Raw genomic sequence first — 18,507 nt, forward strand, 5'->3', positions numbered from 1 at the left:
TGTATTGATGATTATTATACAAATAAAAAGAGCTTAAATACTTCATATAATTAAAAAAAAAATAAAACCATTAAACATTATTAATTTTACTTTTATACCAACAACAAAATAATTTTAATGGTTTAAATTTGTGAGACTCGTAAAATCAACCAACATATAACTAAAGGAAATAGTGAAATACACAACACAACACGACCAACGAAGAACAAGATTATTCGTTACAAATAAACCCTAGCTAGAAATAGGGGAAATAAATATAATGAAACCACAGAAATAAAACATACATGGTTGGTACTTATAATTAATTAATTAATTAATTAGCACCATGCATACATACATTGCATGTACCAATTAATTAATACATATTTTATTACTTAACATTACTACGACTACTAACGAACGGACTCAAATAATATCAAATTTCAGATCTTAGGTTTAAACCGTGTTAGCAATGCCTGGTGCAGAAGCAGCGTCGACGGAAGCCGCGGCACTTTCCGCCGGAGAAACCTTCTAAGTTACAAACCGAAGCACAGTTGCGTTCGTGAACGCACATTCCTTTAAACCGGTGGCTCTTTGACTCGCAGTGTCTTCCCCCGCTTTGCACCACCATCTCTACACACGCCACATTAATTGATAATTAATTACATTATATTACTAATAATTAATCAATTAATTAATTTACATATGTATACACAACTAACATGAAAAGAAAAAAAAATAAATTATTAGAGAGGCTTACGAGAAGCAAGGAGAAAGAGAAGGAAGAAGAAAAGCCCAAATCGTGTCCTCTCCATGATTCTTTGGACCTAAACACTCAAAATAAATTTGATACAAGCTAAGAGTATGAACAAGTAGGTTGCGGGGTCATGGATTCATATATTTATACAATTATATTAAGTAATATAAAATATATATTAAAAATAAAATAAAATAAATTAAATTAAGTAGTGTATATGGTATGAGTTACATGTACTTTGATTTACTTGGGTACAGTGACATATAGAGAATCTCTACTCAGTGTTCACGTGAAGGGGGAGCGTCATTCTATGGGGTTTGGTTTAACTTTTTAGTTTTTATGATGACAATCATTTCTGTTTCAAACTTTCAATACATACAAGACAAAGTAACAGGGTTTTTTTTTTTTTTGTCAGAAGATAATTAAAATTTATTCTTTTTGTCTATTAATTTTAATTATTAATCTAATTTTTTTAATTTATTAATCTAACAATATATTTTAATATATATTTTTAAATATTCATGATTATTTAATAATTTAAATAAAAAATTTTAGTTATTAATTTATGTAATAACAGAAGAGTTTATGTTTTTGTGTATTATATGACAATTTTACATACAATAATTCAATTTTGCATAGTATCATAATACTACTTTTCTTAAAAATTAAGCTAATGAGAGAAAGTAATATAAAGAGTTATATCAATAATATGTTTCTTTAAGTAAGAATTTTTTCTAGATCAGTTTGAATTTTTTTTTTGTATAAATTTTTTTATTTTTTATTTATCTTATATTTTTTTTATCAAAAATTAAATTCTAAATTTTTTAAATATAAAATTCTGATACTATATCTTAATAGTAGTCAGAGTATGCAAAATTAGACTGGTCAGCAAAATGCAATATAATATAGATATACAAGTAATTTTTTATTTAATAAATTTTATTTAAAAATAAAAACAAAGTAAAATTATTATTTAAGGTAATAGTCAAAATACCTTTTGTTTCGAGGTATCTACTCATCCTTGTAATTTCTTCACTTTAATTTCTTTTCGGTTGGAAGTATGTATAAATAAATGACCAAAATTGTTGTACAAATATCTAGATACAGCACTAAAATAATCTTTCAGTATTTCATTGTTAAGTAACTTATTTTAAACAAATTAAAAAGATAACATATAAGTAAGATGTAATAAATAAAGTTTAAATTCAAATTATATATATACTTGCAACATAATAAGTTACAATCGAATTTTAGAGCCTTTTGAAAGGATGTCTCTTATATTTAGACATTTTTATCAAACTAATACTAATTTTTCAATTTTTTATCTATTATTATTATTATTATTATTATTATTATTATTATTATTATTATTATTATTCTCCTCCTCTTGTGTGGTTGAATATTTGAAGTGTATTTTGGGTAATTTATGTAAAAGAAAATAATATATTTCTCTACAATATTTAAATTGAAATTTTCATCGAAGAAGAAATTTTCAATATTTACATGCACTGATGCTCATAGGGTGAAAAAAGAAAAATATTTGTTTGGAATTCTGAAAGTAGGATCAGAATTGAGAACACATCACAATGCAAGAGTGGTTAAAGCTAGCGTGGGTCGGTGATGCTAACTTTATTCAATTCCTAAGACCTAACACAAATAACATATGAGTTCGATAGAGATATTATATAGAGAGTGATATACTTTAATATTTTTTTACACATTTTAAAAGTGTTTTTGGATGGTAGTCTAAATAGTTTAAAAGTTAAATAAAATGTATGAGAAAATTACTTGGACTACCATCTAAGAATACTTTTAAAGTGTGTGAAAAAATATTAAAGTATATTATTCTTTATATAATATTTCTATCTAACTCAAATGACAATTTGGTTAATTGGAGGGAAAAAGTAATTGGGGAAGTAACTGAATATTGGTAGATATTTCAAATGAATAATAATTTAGTTGAAAAATAATTAAAATTAAATTATAACACGAGACGTTTTTTTTTTAATTTGAGATATAATTATTAACTTTTTCTATCACTTTAAAATTTTTTAGATAAACACTTTTATAACATGATATTCTATCACTAAATTGTCTAAAATTTAATTATTATTATTATTATTATTATTATTATTATTATTATTATTATTATTATTATTATTATCTAAAACAAAATTTAGAATAAGACAAATAAAAAGAAAAAAACATATTTTTTATTTTTTTATGTATCTCTCTAATTAAAAATTTTAGATAGATAATTTTATAATAATTTTAATAAAAGATTTTAACACTATATATAAATAGAAGTCCTTTACATTATATAAAATTTATTTAATATATTGTAAAATAATGTGAGATTTTTTAATCACAGATTATTAATTACTATCTTCCTTATTTATATTTATATATATATATATATATATATATATATAATAATTTTTGTTTTTATATTAATTTGGTGCATACACGTATTGGCATGTATCTAGGACAGGCAGCATTATCTGCACCACGAATATTCACCAAGTTAGTAATTTAATTTATTTATAATACATAAATAATATTTAATATATATTATGAAATATGAAAAGACAAAATATTATATTTAAATAAAAAAAAATATATTTTTTAAATCGAGTTATATAGGATCGAATTGAGAGGCTTATAATATAAATAGAGCTTAAATCGATTCCTAATTTTGAGAATTTATCTTATATGTCCTTGTGGATATAAGACCTTACCAAGAGCGATGTTTTTGAATTATTTGATCTCTCTATTTATTCTTAATATATTTATGGGTGCATAAAAATTATAAATTTTAGCCTTTTATTTCAGTACATCACTTTCTTTTTTTGGTAATCAAATTTCATAAATTTTTCAAAATGATTTTCATAAACATTTGAAAGATAACTTGAGATTATTCATTCGGAAAATTCTACCGTGCTTATACATGTTTTCAGCATAGTATGCTGACTTCGTGTGGCAATACTAAAGAACGACACGTGGGGTGGAAATGGTTGTGAGACACAGCCAAATAAGAAAAGTATTCGTTCTGCGATTGAGAATAATTATACATGAATTAGTTTTATAATTAGGTGTTAGGCTAATGGGCCATTGATTTGTGGGCTTAGGAACTCATATTTTGAAATGTACATAAGGATCATAAAGGATAATTTATTGGGTTTTTGTTTTATTTAACATTACCAATGAATGTGGCATGAAGGGAATTATTATTGTTATATTGATTCATGATTATGATGAAAATCTAAAAGTTAGTAAGAGAGTTCAGTTTAGTTTAATTTAATAGGCATATCATGAAATGTGGGATGACAATCAGTTTTTGTTTTAGATGAAATCATTGATTTTCCAGAATAGAAAAAGTATTTTTTAAAGTATGGTGGTAGAAATAGAATTTTTGGTTTTTGGTTAGGGTTTACTAATAGAATTATAGTAATTAGATTAAGATCCGTAAATCAATTATACTATATATTATAAATTTAAAAATATTATATTGTTTATAAATTAATTAGATAATATATAGATTAATATTAAATTTAAAGACTTATTTATAAAAAAATTAGAATTTGTGTATAATTTAATATAATTATTTAAAAATAAAAAAATAAAAATAAACAACAATAATAACAAAAGTTTTGTGAAGTTGGTTTCTTTTTAAATATAACTCATATATTTTCTAATACCTTTATATAATAAAATTTTTTTTATATACTTTATCGTAAAATATAATCAATTCTAAGAAGTTATGTTTATTTTTATTTATTTTCATGAATATTTTTCATAAATAAATTATTCAATTTTTAAAAAATAAATTATATTTGTTTATTGATATTTTTGAGTAGATGGTAGTTTATAGTGTAATTTTTGAAGTATTTTTTTAATGTATTTAGATATTTTATTTAAAAACCAGAGAAAGAAAAATTAATTAAAAATGAGAGGAAGCAGTGGTTTGAAGTGCAGTGGTTCTCATTAGTTCGTATTTTTCAGCTAGCCACTTGAGATTTTTTCAGAATCTTTTTTATTTTATTTTTTTTTTGGGACCTTCTTTATTTTTTCATTTACTTTTAACCAACATCAAACAACCCACCACATGAAGGAGAGTTGGTCCATTACTTAATCATCTATAAATTAGTGATTATCTTCGAATTATTTATTTTCTACAAATCAATCAAAATGGAAACAACGGAATCACTTCACAGATCTCGTAGTCTCATACTCACATTTATCCTTAGCTCCACGCGTCAGTATATTGGCATCATAGAATCTCCCTATTCATAATACTTCATTTATAATCATATATTTTTTGAGATAATTCATTATTTTTAAAGTTCACTATCACATATTATAAAAAAAAAATTTTATAACTCTTCTTATTATCATTATAATATATGCAATTTTTTGTACATTATATATTAAGGCTTGATTTGATAAAGTATTTTGGAGAGGAGCTTATATTTTTTAAAAGAAGCACAAACATCTCATTTTGTGTTTGGTAAATTAAAAATTCATGTATCTATACTTATAATTTTTAAAAGTTAAAAGTATTTAAAAACAAACTTTTTAAAATTAACTTATACTTATCAAAATTTAAAAATCTAATATAATTCTATATAATAATAAATATTTAAAATTATCCTTATTAATTATTAGCACCAACAAAAGTAATTATTCTTTATTATATATATGTCTACTATGGTCTTTTTTATTTTTAAAAACTAATTTACCAAACACAATTGTAGTGCTTGTGTTTATGGAAACCCATTTTTAATTTGATTTTACCTAACCTAAGTATTGTAAGTTTTAGGAGTAACAAAACGAGTCGAACCTGCTAAAAAATACGGGTTGGGCAAAAATTTGTAACCCGTCAAATTAAAAAAATTCGCACCATCAAATTTGCAGGTTTTGGCAGGGGTAGGCTGACCCGCAGGGCCAAAGTTTTTTATTTTTCTTTTTTATTAAATAAAAGAGTGATTACTAATATAAAATTAATAATTATATAATTTCTAAATATTTTTTGTTTTTATCTTATTTTAGTTGTTAACTTTATTTATTTTATTTTAAAATTTTGTATATATCTCAAATTATGTGACTTATTTTTTAAAATAAAAATAATTCTATTGACAAATATTATTTTAAACAATTTTATTAAAGTTAAAAATTAAAAAAATGTGAAAAAATTATATTATAATTTGATTATTTTTTATTTGTATTTAGTTTTTTAATTATTTTTTTGATTAATTTGAATGAATTTTATTTTAAAAAAACTAGACGCCGACTTGCCAATCCGCCATAAAGCGAGATGGACTAACATTTTGAATATGCTTTAGTTGGTGGGACAGGCTGGCCCGTCCCATTTATGATGCAGGCCTAAGCGGAACGGGACAGATTGGGAGCGGACCAACCCGCTTTACCACCCGTAGTAATTTTAAATAGCTGCCTTTTAAAAGACAATTTTTTTTATAAACTATTTTTAAAAAGTAAAACATTTACCAACCAAGTCTTAATATATATTTATATTTTATAATACAATAGACAATTTTTGTTTAATTTAAAAAAGAAAATTTATTTTTAATTTTCGGAAAAAAAAATTACCTCCAACTATGCAATAGTACCATTATTTTAATATTCATAAAACAAAGGCTGTGAATATTAATTAAATTTGGAAGCGACTAACAAAATTAAAATCATATAGCTGCCACTGATTAATTATTTGCTTCAATAATTAACTGAAAGACATGCACATCATACAGAGCAAGCTAGCTAGCTACCCCTCCCTTCAAAAGGATGAGTAGAACAACTAATTAACAAGTTTATTTGCATCCAAATTATTATTATATTATATTCCATAACCGGTTGAAGTAATTAATTAACAAAGCTTAGTGCAAAAGCAGCGGCGGCGAAACCCGCGGCAGCGGCCACCGGAAAAGCCCTCGTTCCGGCAAACTAGAGCACAGTTGTGGTCACCCCAGCATCCACCCTTGAACATGTGGCTCTTTGACTGGCACACCCTTCCCTCTGTATGCACCACCATTTCTACAACACAATAAATTAGAGTCACAAGCAATAATATATGACCAGTAAATATTATTTTTTTAGTAAATAATATTTAGTTAGTAATAATTTATATTTATATTTATATTTATAAAAATTTTATATACAAAAAATATACAATTTATGTTTATATTTTTTAAAATTTATATACATAAATTAATAAAATTTATTTATTAGAGACTATTTAGTATTTATATTAGTTAAATAATGGCAAAAAATACTAAAATTTGCCCACTCCAAAAAATTTCTATTATGTTATAAGGTTTTTTTTCAGGCATATAAATGCTGATGTGAAATTCTTTTTCAGGTATTAGCTCTACCAAACTTGTAATAACATAGTGACTAAGTAATTTTGTGTATTATTTAAAAATATTTAAAAAAAATATGATTTTAATTTTGAAAAGACTTTTTAATCATAGTAACTACCATAATAATAACAATAATGGTGGTAGACTCCATGATATACAAGATAATAAGAAGATATTAAATTGTTTGAAGAGAGAAAGTGATAGATCTTACGAGCAGCAAAGATAACAATGAGAAGGAAGAAGAACAACCCAAGTGATGATGGTTTCCTCTCCATGGTTCTAATGCTAATCCAAATTAATTAAATTAATTAATTAACTTGTTCTCTGTTGTGAGTGAATGAAATGAGAGTGTTGGGTATATATAGTTGAATTGATCGATGCCTTTGTTGAGTGGGGTTGGGGACATGCATGAATCAACATATTTATTTAATATTTAATTTGTTCAGAGGCTTTATTTGAAATTTAAAATTTATTGTGTGGGGTGCCATATATGTTCACGTGAGATATCAATGTCTCTGGTTCTCTGCTGCATTCTATATAGATTAAACCTTTCAAATTTCATTCTTGAATCTTCCATAATAAGGTAATGACTAATGACATGTGAATATGTGATATAGTGGTAATTGGAACATGAAAGGTATGGTATTTATTATCACATATGGACAATTAGGTAAATAGTAATGTTATTTATGTTTTTTAGATTAACTTTTAATATATATTTTTTTATAAATGGTTAAAAATATAATTATTTATGTATTTTATTTTATTATTTTAAGTTTTTTAAAATTATTATTATAATATAATGTTAAAATTTTAATAATTTAAAAATTTAAATTTAATTTTTTATTCATCACAAAAAAATAATTTAATTTATATAAATTCAAAAAGTTTTACATTAAAAATATAATTATTTATGTATTTTTTTATTAATTTAAATTAAAAAAATAATTTTATAACACAAATGAATTTTTTTAGTCTTAGCGTTGTTGATATTTATGTTGTTTCTAGAGGTGGCGTTCATTTTATTATTACACTTTACACGGTAGCCAGTTAGTATAGGCAACGATGGATTTTGAAAATTGGGACTGTTTCGTTGTTAGTGTGATGTTTTTGGGATATTCAACAACGTTACATAGATAATAAATAATATTATTTGTTGTCAATATATTTGATTAGTAATAATTTATATTTATATTTGTATTTACAAAAATTTTATATACATAAAAATTATATAATTCACATCTATATTATTAAAATTTTACATATATAAATTAATAAAGACGAAGACTAGTGTTAGAAAAAAGGTAATAGTCCCTTCAAATTAAAATTTTTAATATATAAAAATTATAATTATGTTTTTTTTTATGACTATTTACATAGTCAATATAAAAAATAATTATTTTTATTAATTTGATGTTACTTAATTAAATGCATGTATAAAATTACTTTACACTAATAATATATCATAATTAAATCTTTTTTATATTAGTCTCTCTTAATTTTATTTTTTTAAATTATATTTTTACATTGGTCCTCTTTAAATAATTGCTCTAGTTCCATCCCTGTAAATTAATATAATTTATATTTATATTTTTTAAAATTTGTATATATAAATTAATAAATTTATTTATTAAAAATAATTTAATATTTTTATAAATCAAATAATTAAAAAATACTAAAACTTACTACATCCAAGAATTTCTCTTTAAAGAATTGGGCCGAACTCCCGTTGCTCTTTTTGTTGCTGGTCATTGTTGGGCTCCTCGTCGCCAAGTTTATTTTCAGTTACGAACATTAATATAAATAAATAATTAATCATTTCTTAGGAAATAAAATTGAAATTACAATATCTTAATAAAATATATAAAAGAGTGTCCCCTTTCTTTTACAGTTTTCTGCTTTCACACCAACACCCACAATGAGATCACAATGTTGGAAAAATATTTGCACTTAGTCGTATTTATAGCCAAGGTCAGTAACGAATCAAATTTTGACAATGGGATAAATATATAGTATGATAATTTTTATAATTATACTATAATATTATAATTTGTAAAATATAGTTACTTTTTAAATTATCTAACCAACAAATTACTAAAGATAATTTTATATTTAAGATTTCAAAATTTTGAAGGATTTCAATAAGTCCAATATCACAGCACCTAATATATGATCTTAGAATTAAATTTTTTATTTTTTCAATCAATTAAAAGATTAAAATTGTTATTCGGTCTTATTTCAAACATAAAAATATCTGCAAATTAAAAATTGTTAATAACCTATATTAGTTTTGTTGTGGGGACAAAATTAATTTTGTAATGGAGACAACTAAACCTATATTATTAAGAACTACCAAAAAAATTCAAATTTTTATAAGAGATACTTGCCCCCACAATTTCAAGAGTAGATTCGTCCCTGGCCAAGGTCTTGTTAAAAATTTTAAGAAACTTGCAAAATATCAAAAAATATTGGTCATTGCTTAAGGGTTTCTCGCAACCTGCAAAATGGGGCCTAAAAAAAAAAAACTTTTTGCAATTTGTGAAAACATTTATGGTAAAAAGACTGTTTTGGTAATCTACGAATTGAGAGATTTTTAATTTTAATATTAAATTTATAGTAATATTTTTTTAATGTGTGTATTTTTTATTATATGAAAATTATAAATAGGAGAATTCGATTTGTAAATTTTCATTTTTTAAAATGTTTAAAATATAAAACTTATACTTCAATTTGTGAATTTTTAATTTTTAAAAATTTTTAAATCTCAACTTACAATTCGTTTTGTAAACTTTAAACTTTTAAGTTTTTTAAAATACAAAATTTGTTCTCCAATTTATAACTATCTCAATACTAAATTAAAACATATCACTTTTTTATAACTAAAAATAATATAACAATAATTTTTATATAAAAAAAATCAGCCACGAATTATAGGTCACTCTAGATAGATGTTTTTCGCATCCTGCAAAAAAAAAATTGTAGGCCATATTATTGTAATTAATCGTCAGACCCATTTTAAAAAAAAAATTACCATCTTTTTATCCATGTATAAATTTAAAAAAATAATAAAACATTAGATATCCCAAGTTATTAGCGGAGGATTGAAGCAACCATAACGTAAATAGAAATAATTTTAACTAATATTTAATTAGTATAAATATTAAATTATTTTTAATATATAAATTTTATTAAATATAAATATAAATTATATTAATTTTTATATATATAATTTATTAAATATAAATAAAAATTATATATTTTTTATATATAAATTTTTATAAATATAAATATAAATTATTACTGATTAAATATTAATATAAAATGATAATATTTACGGATTCGAACAATATAAAATAAAAGTATGTGAAGTGAAGCTTTTGCATGATCACGTGACTCCTAAAGGATAAAGACACAACTTATGAGTACCTGCACTACTGGTGTCAGCTATATTGTTCTTCGTGGCTCGGAATATTGTTGTAAGTACATTCACGTGTAAGCGTGCCAATTCAATCTGAAGAATAATCCTTAAAAGAATTATAAAAAAAGAAGGAAAAAAGAAAACCCCTTAAGTGCGAAGCAAAATCTCTTCCATCATAAGATGAAATGATATAGATATCAATTTAAGTGAAGTGATGATTTATGATGTTTATAATCTTTTTTTTTATATGATATATATTTTATCGATTTAACCATTAAATTACCATTAGATTATATCGAAATTAAATATCAATAAGTATATAATTGATGAAGAACTGTTTGGATATAAAATAAGTATAAAAAATTAATTTTTAATTAGTTAATATTAAAGATTTGTTGTTGATAAATAGATTGTTATATGTATAAGGCCAAATTTAAATATCACACTTAGTTAAGTAAACTAGTGAGTTATTCGCTAGACTAATTCAAGTTAGTTGGAAGATAGAAGATAATTTGCATATATGCAAGCATAAGTTGCAATTTTTTTTGGATTTTCTACAATAATTTTTAACTCGATAAGTCGAGAATTAATTGATAGACTTTGTTAGGTAGATAATGACATTTGTGAATAATGTGAACAACGGATTTTAAAATTGGTCTAATAAAGTAAAGCATATTACATTCTAAATTATCCACTTAAATCTTAATATTAGGATAAGCATCCGCACACCTAATAAATTGAACATTCGATATATCTATTGTTCACATTATTTAATATTTTTATTATCTATCTATACTTTTTCTTAATTGATAGAAGATTTAAATTCTATTTAAGAGTTTGTTCCGAGCCAATAAATTGTTGCATCTATAACAAGAGGAGTTACATTTTTTTGTCTAAGGTACATTTCATCATACATGTTTTTGTACAAACATTTCTTTGTGAATCTGCGCTCAATTAGTAATTTAAAGAGGTACCAATTTATTGACCAACTTTGATAGTATTTGGGGCTTTTATTCATTTGAGTTTGTGGATTTTGCAATCGGAGCCCAAAACGAGGACAAAAACCTACCCCTCCCACCAAAAGAGAAATATGTAGAGTTTTGACTTTTGACCCCCGTGTAATTTTGAATTATTGACCAAATAATTAGTGTTTTCATCCAGGAGATGTGAGAAAAATTGATTCATATTCCATATATTCCAACTTAGAAATAATAGTCTAATTCATTTGAAAGTTTAAAGTATAAAGCGACAAGCTAAATTAATTAAAACTCAGAAGAAGAATAAATTGTTTTTTATATTTATTATTATTATTATTATTATTTTGGATCAAAGAAAGAAAAGCTACATCAATACCAATTTATATTGTTAGCTATGCGTGAGAACTATTTTATCCGTTTGTTTGCATTATTATTCCTATTGATTTTTTTATTCTAATAAAATTATCAATATTCAAATTTTATTACCAAAATTTTAATTAGTCTAGCAAAATTTCGTAAAAAAGATAATAGTATACATTCTTCTTGTTCCGAAACATACTTAAAACGAATGATAAAAAATTGGATTTTGTAAAAGAGATCAAAGATGATAGTAAAAATGTTTGGTGTATTTTTATGTCAGTTCTAAAATAATAACTAGGAGTATTTGTAAATATTAGGATGTTTAAATTGATAAGAATTTAAATAAATTTATAAAAAAATTAAAATTAAAAAATATCTAAATTTAATAGGATATTTATATAAAAAAAAGTAATGATTTGGTGGTTATCACTCATGAATCCTTCGTTTCTAAGTAAAGGGTGATTTTTTCTCAAGTTATGGTAACTACCCCTTATAAGGATAATATCATAAATAATGGAGGGGATAGCTTTGAAAAGTTAGTGATAATTTTTTCTTTACTGACCATATCTCCTTAAATGCTTCTTAGTCAGTTTTGGGCTGATTTCTTTGATATGATATAGTCCATTGTTGGTAGATCAGCTTGCTTTGGGCCATAGCTTTGATCATTTGGATAATAGTATGAACAACTTTCTTTTTCATTTGTTAATTTGTCATCATATTTTCTATTCTGGACTTCTGGTAAACCAATGAATAACTTCTCTTAGTGGAGAAAGCTCAACAAGCGTTTATATGGGGGCATGATTGTTCAACAAGAAAAGTGCATCTTGTTAGCTGGGAGAAAATTACTAAATCAAAAGAGAAAGGAGGTCTGGGGATTAAAAGATTAGAACAAGTAAACGAAGCTTTTTTGTTAAAGAGAGGCTGGCAAATTGTGACCAAACCCAATTCTCTTTGGGTTCAAATTATGATTGGAAAATATGGGAGAGGGCACAATCCTATGCAAAATGTTATGGCTACCAGTGGTGATTCTATATTGTGGAAAAATCTTGTAGCCAAACGGCACATCATCAAGGACAACACAGGTTACCTGCTTGATAATGGTGAGGCAACGAAATTTTGGAGAGACGCTTGGTTGGAACCCAATAACTTACTAGCCAATTTAGCATCCCCAATCCTGTCTCTTGAAGAAGAAAACCGTCCAGTAAGTGACTATGTAGATGCAGATGGAAATTGAAAAATTAGAGAGCTAAATATCCTCCTACCTGACAGTGTCATTAATAAAATTCGAAGCACTCCCCCTCCTTCAAAAGAAGATAGCAAGGATATTCTCTTTTGGCGACCCAATCCTGAAGGTGAGTTTACTATCAAACATACCTATCAATTTCTTTCCCATTGCGACCATGACTCAGATCGAATATGGAAATTGATTTGGAACTGGAAAGGGGTACAAAGAGCGAAGGTGTTCCTTTGGCAGTTGGCTCATAATGCTGTTCTAACAGCTTCCAGAACTGCAATATGGGGTAGAGGAAACAATCCCAACTGCATGAGTTGTGACAATGATATTGAGACTCCCTTGCATGTTATTCGAGACTGTCCCATGTCATCGCCAGTGTGGAATTGCCTGGTGAAATCGTAGAATATTGGTATGTTTTATAATCTTGATTTGAAAGAGTGGATTATTGCTAACATGACTATGGATATGGGGTTTGATGATGATATAGAATGGAAGGACGTTTTTGTCACGGCTGTTTGGCTTATTTGGAAATCTAGGAATGAATATATACATTCCAATATAAACACCCCCTTAAGAATCAAAGAGATGAAAATAAGGAGCTTAGCGAGAGAAATCAGAGATGCCAGAAGAAGAATAGAGAACAATCAGCATGAAAAATCTCTGACAGTTTCTTGGAAACCACCTCAAGAGGGTTGGATCAAGCTAAATACAGATGGGGCCTCGAGAGGTAATCTTGGGCAAGCTAGCTGTGCTGGAATTTTCAGAAATGCAGATAGTGATTGGGTTTATGGGTATGCTAGACGTCTGATCTATGCAAAGGTAATAGAAGCGGAGGTTGCAGCAATACGAGAGGGACTGGAGATAGCATGGAAGAAAGGATTTAGAAGGATTGAGCTAGAAACAGACTCCCAAGCAGCTGTGAATTTGATGGAGAACCCTCCAAAACGCCACCCAACACTAACTCGCCCGATTAGAAGAATTAAAGAGCTTCTCAACAGAGATTGGCAAGTGCGCATACGACACATATATAGAGAGGCTAATCAATTAGCTGATAGCATTGCAAATTTGCTACTAAATCAAAACAGAGAGCATGCTACTTGGGATCATCCTCCCAAAGAGACCACTCTTATTTTATTTGCTGATAGAAGTGGGGTTTCTTTTCCCCGTTAATTTTTTTTGTTTTTTGTTTTGTTCCTGGCCTTAGGACCTCCATTGTACAAAAAAAAAAAACTTCTCTTAGGGTGTGTCATGAACAACTTTTCTTAGGGTGCATTTGGTGAAGTTAAATATTCTAGTTTTTGAGTTCACGTTGAGAAAAGTTGATTATTATTAAAAAATTAGATAAAAATTTTATTTATTTTTTATCAATTTTATTGTTTATTTTTTCTATAAAAAAATGCAAGTAACCATCAAACTTTTTCAATAATTTTTTGTATATGTTCTTGATTTTAAATTTTTTTATCAAAATTTTTTATATTTGTTTCCATCATTGTCAAGATAAATATTTTAATTTTTTATTATTTTTAATATTCTTTTTTTATTTTTATGTTTTTTATTATATTTTTTATTTATATAATAAATATTTTTTATATTATTTTTTTGTGTTCTGATATAATTTTTTTAGTATTTTAATGTTATATTTTTATTATATATTTTTTATTCATATGACAACTATTATTGATATAAATTCTTATTTTTACACGTTATCTCTTTTCACCATTTTCAAAGAATATAGTTTACTTCAAGCGTATATCGAGAATATCAATTTCTTTTCCTACTTAAACTAATTGAGAGTATTGGATTAAAGAATTGAATATTGATTCAACTTCTTCTCCACATCTAGGGCTTTAATTTTATTACTTGAAAATTAGAATTAGCGACTTCTCAACGATATTTTTTATGTGCTTGAATGTGCTCATCGTGATGCATTTGCTGCTGATCGTGTATCTCTCATAATTTGTATCTCTTCTTCAGAAAAAGACATTAAAGTTTAGCAAAACGGTGATGTTAATTATTTAATATTGATTTTACGGTAAGACTATATTAAAGTTGAATAAAATTTTTTGAATTCAAATAGGACACTTTAAAGAGACCAAAACAGGATTAGCCCCAAACATATAGACCAATTTAGTATTTTATCTATTTTTTTTTGTTCAAAACTCTAAATCCTGATAATAAATTATCAACGTTTCAAAATCAAAGAAAAAACTTTTATATTAATGATCGTTGATGAATTCATTTTACTTATACACCGAAATCAAATGTTATTAGTTTTTCAGTAGTGGGACAAAATTAAACCCGATTAAAATTTTTTTAGAATTGAAATAGAACGTTTGAAACTTTTTAAAATTAAAATAAGATGTTTGAAACGTTAAGAATTAGATTAGAATTCGACCCAAACATTAAAAACCAAAGTAATACTTTATCTTATATTTTTTTAAATAAATATCTAACTATTTATAAGAATGGATTTTTATCTCTTTATTTTTTTCACTATAGCATTCACTTAATTTGAATATCCTAAAATATATATGTCTGCCATTTCATGAGAAGACCCATGAGTTGTGTGAATTCAAAAATTCTTAGTACTATTATTAAGACATTAGACCATTTTCAGTAAGGAACTCATCTCAGTTTCTGGCCCACCTGTTATAAAAAAGTAACTCTACATCAAGTTTTGCATTATAAACGATAAATAGGAACTCAAAATATCTCTCTCTTCTCCATTAGGAGGAACTAACTTTAGTCCCTGTTGTAATCTCACTTAATTAATTAATTAAAATACTTAAAATTAATGTAATTAATTTTTTTCAATAATATAATTTAAATTTATAAATTTAAAAACAATTTACTATTAAAAGATATTAATATTAAATAAATTCATATATAATAATAATACACAATATATAATTCGGGGTTACACTAATTTGTAAAATTACTAATACAAAGAAAAACATAATCAAGCTTTATAGTTGACGACAAGCATTGTGAAATTGCCATATGTGTTCAATCAAGTCTTCTTTCAATTGTCTATGCTGCTGCCTATTTTGAAGTTGGACATTTTGTTGGAGAAATTGATGGTATGGTGCGAAATCTTCTTCTCCCAGCTGAGGTTGTGATAAGCCATTTTTGACATCATCATACTCTAAGTCTTGAGCAAAATTTCCTGCATAAGTGTCTCTTTCATCCTCAACAATCATATTATGCAATATAATACAAGCTCTCATTATGTTGGCAAGCTTCTTCTTTTCCCAAAAACGAGCTAGATCACGTATAATTGCAAAGCGTGCTTGCAACACTCCGAATGTTCGCTCAACATCTTTTCTTTGCCCTTCTTGGTATTGTGCAAATAACTTGCGTTTCTCTCCTTGTGGCTTTGAGATTGATTTGATAAATGTGGCCCATTCAGGATAAATAACATCTGCTAAATAGTATCCCATAGTATAATTATTACCATTAATAGTATAATTTACCTCCAAAGCACGATCATTTAGAATATCATCGAACACTGGAGAACGATCTAACACGTTGATATCGTTATTTGAACCAGAAACTCCAAAAAACGCATGCCATATCCAAAGGTCTGAAGATGCTACAACCTCAAGTACTATGGTTGCAACCCCACGATAACCACTCATGTACATACCTTTCTACGGCTTTGGACAATTTTTTCATTGCCAATGCATGTAGTCAATGCTACCCAACATGCTAGGGAAGCCACGACCCTCCGCCATTTGTAGCAGGCGTTGTACGTCATTTGGTTTGGATTTTCGCAAGTTTTCATCCTCGAACACCGAAATGACATCTTCAACAAATTTTTCCAAGTATTCAATTGTAGTGCTCTCGCCTATGCGCACATAATCATCAACAGCATCAGCTCCTACGCCATATGCTAACATCCGTATCTTAACGGTACATTTCTGGAGTGGCGACAAGCCTCTTCTTCCAGTTGCATCAACCCTCTGTTGGAAATACGGATAGACGTTTGAGAGAGCGTCTGCTATCCGAAGGAACACATGTCTTCTCATTCAAAATTTCCGTCGAAAAATGTCAGCATTATACACTGATTTATCTGCAAAGTAATCTTGAAAAAGGCGATCATGTCCTGCTTCTCATCTCTGTTGATCCATCTACGAGTAATTGGGATATAGCTTCTATCAATATCTTCTTCTTCTGAATCTTAGAGTAAACACTCATCGATCCAATTATCTATGACTGTGTTATCTTGCCGACTTCTTTTACCATACAAAGCCTCGTTAAACATATCATCAAAATTTATAGCCATATTTAGAAATGTAAAGTATACTATATATATAACGTTAAATGTGTTATGTATATGAAGTATACTATATATATAACTGTCAACTCAATACATACCTACATATATATATATATATATATATATATATATATATATATATATATATGGGCAAAAAACCTTATTAAGCCATGGGAGTGGAGAATTTACGGAAATCAGCCAAATTGAATTCGTAGACACCATTCTACCAGAACGACTTATTATGTAATTCGAAACGATTAGAATCGAATTAAGATCACATGTAGTTCGACATTACTTAACTCGAATTACATGATGCAAGATCACCTCGTAGTTCGAAACAACTTGTCACGAATTAACTTTGAGTAATTCGAATTAAGTAAACTCGAATTACTAAGATTGGCTGAATGTGTGCATAATTCGAAACATGTTGTTTCGAATTAGTGAGGTTTTTTAATTCGAAATCAATTGATTCGAATTATATGTGTATAGTGCGAAATTAGTTGATTCGAATTACAATGAACCGGAGCTCTATATATATATGCTGTGAACTCAGGTTGCTCTTAACAGAGAGGAGAGATGGCCACTGAGGATAGTTTTCTAGTGCTGGTACACCACAGAGGCACGGTTAAGAGGAAACCTCGGTCTGGCGTGAAGTTCACTGATAAAGATCCCCTATGTATTATTGTGAGGCCAACAACCACCTACAATGATCTTGTTAGTTCTGTGCTGGAGAAGCTTGGTCTGGTAGGAGTTAAAAGGGTTAAGAAATTTTTTTACCGCATCCCAACGACGGTGCTCCATGATACTGTGAAGTATGATTGTTTCACGATCGGGAGTGATGAGGATTTGCAGGTCATGTTTCTTTGTCTTAGGCAGTTTCCCGAGGTAAGGACACCAGAGCTGTTGGCAAAGTTGGTTGCGTGGTATCTAGCTCTGGCGGTTCGAACCGGATTCCCAATGCTATAGCCACGGTTGCCGGCTCGAGCTCGAGACCTGCGGTTGCTTCGTCATCCGTTCCTGTGTATGAGCGACCGATTCAGCCTGTTGCCTCCCCATCGTTTGCTGTTGATCTCAGCGGCAATGTTGGATACGAGGTTCAAGATGGGGAACATTTTCCGGCCGAACAGCA

The 18,507-nt window shown here is 27.0% G+C and overlaps 2 protein-coding genes across 2 annotated transcripts; both read right to left on the reverse strand.

The window, feature by feature from the left end:
• Positions 1–6,421: 6,421 nt before the first annotated feature.
• On the reverse strand, positions 6,422–7,476 carry LOC112708031 (defensin-like protein 1). Its single transcript, XM_025760126.2, has 2 exons — positions 7,322–7,476; positions 6,422–6,784 (listed from the first exon to the last, which is right to left on the reverse strand). The coding sequence occupies exons 1-2, from the start codon at positions 7,383–7,385 to the stop codon at positions 6,618–6,620; spliced, it is 231 nt and encodes a 76-aa protein (XP_025615911.1). The 5' UTR covers positions 7,386–7,476; the 3' UTR covers positions 6,422–6,617.
• A 9,294-nt stretch (positions 7,477–16,770) lies between these two features.
• LOC114924369 (uncharacterized) lies at positions 16,771–17,127 on the reverse strand. The gene has a single exon (XM_029288777.1). The coding sequence runs from the start codon at positions 17,125–17,127 to the stop codon at positions 16,771–16,773; it is 357 nt and encodes a 118-aa protein (XP_029144610.1).
• Positions 17,128–18,507: the final 1,380 nt, after the last annotated feature.

Source organism: Arachis hypogaea, chromosome 8, assembly GCF_003086295.3.
Source record: "Arachis hypogaea cultivar Tifrunner chromosome 8, arahy.Tifrunner.gnm2.J5K5, whole genome shotgun sequence".
NCBI classification, from domain to species: domain Eukaryota; kingdom Viridiplantae; phylum Streptophyta; class Magnoliopsida; order Fabales; family Fabaceae; genus Arachis; species Arachis hypogaea.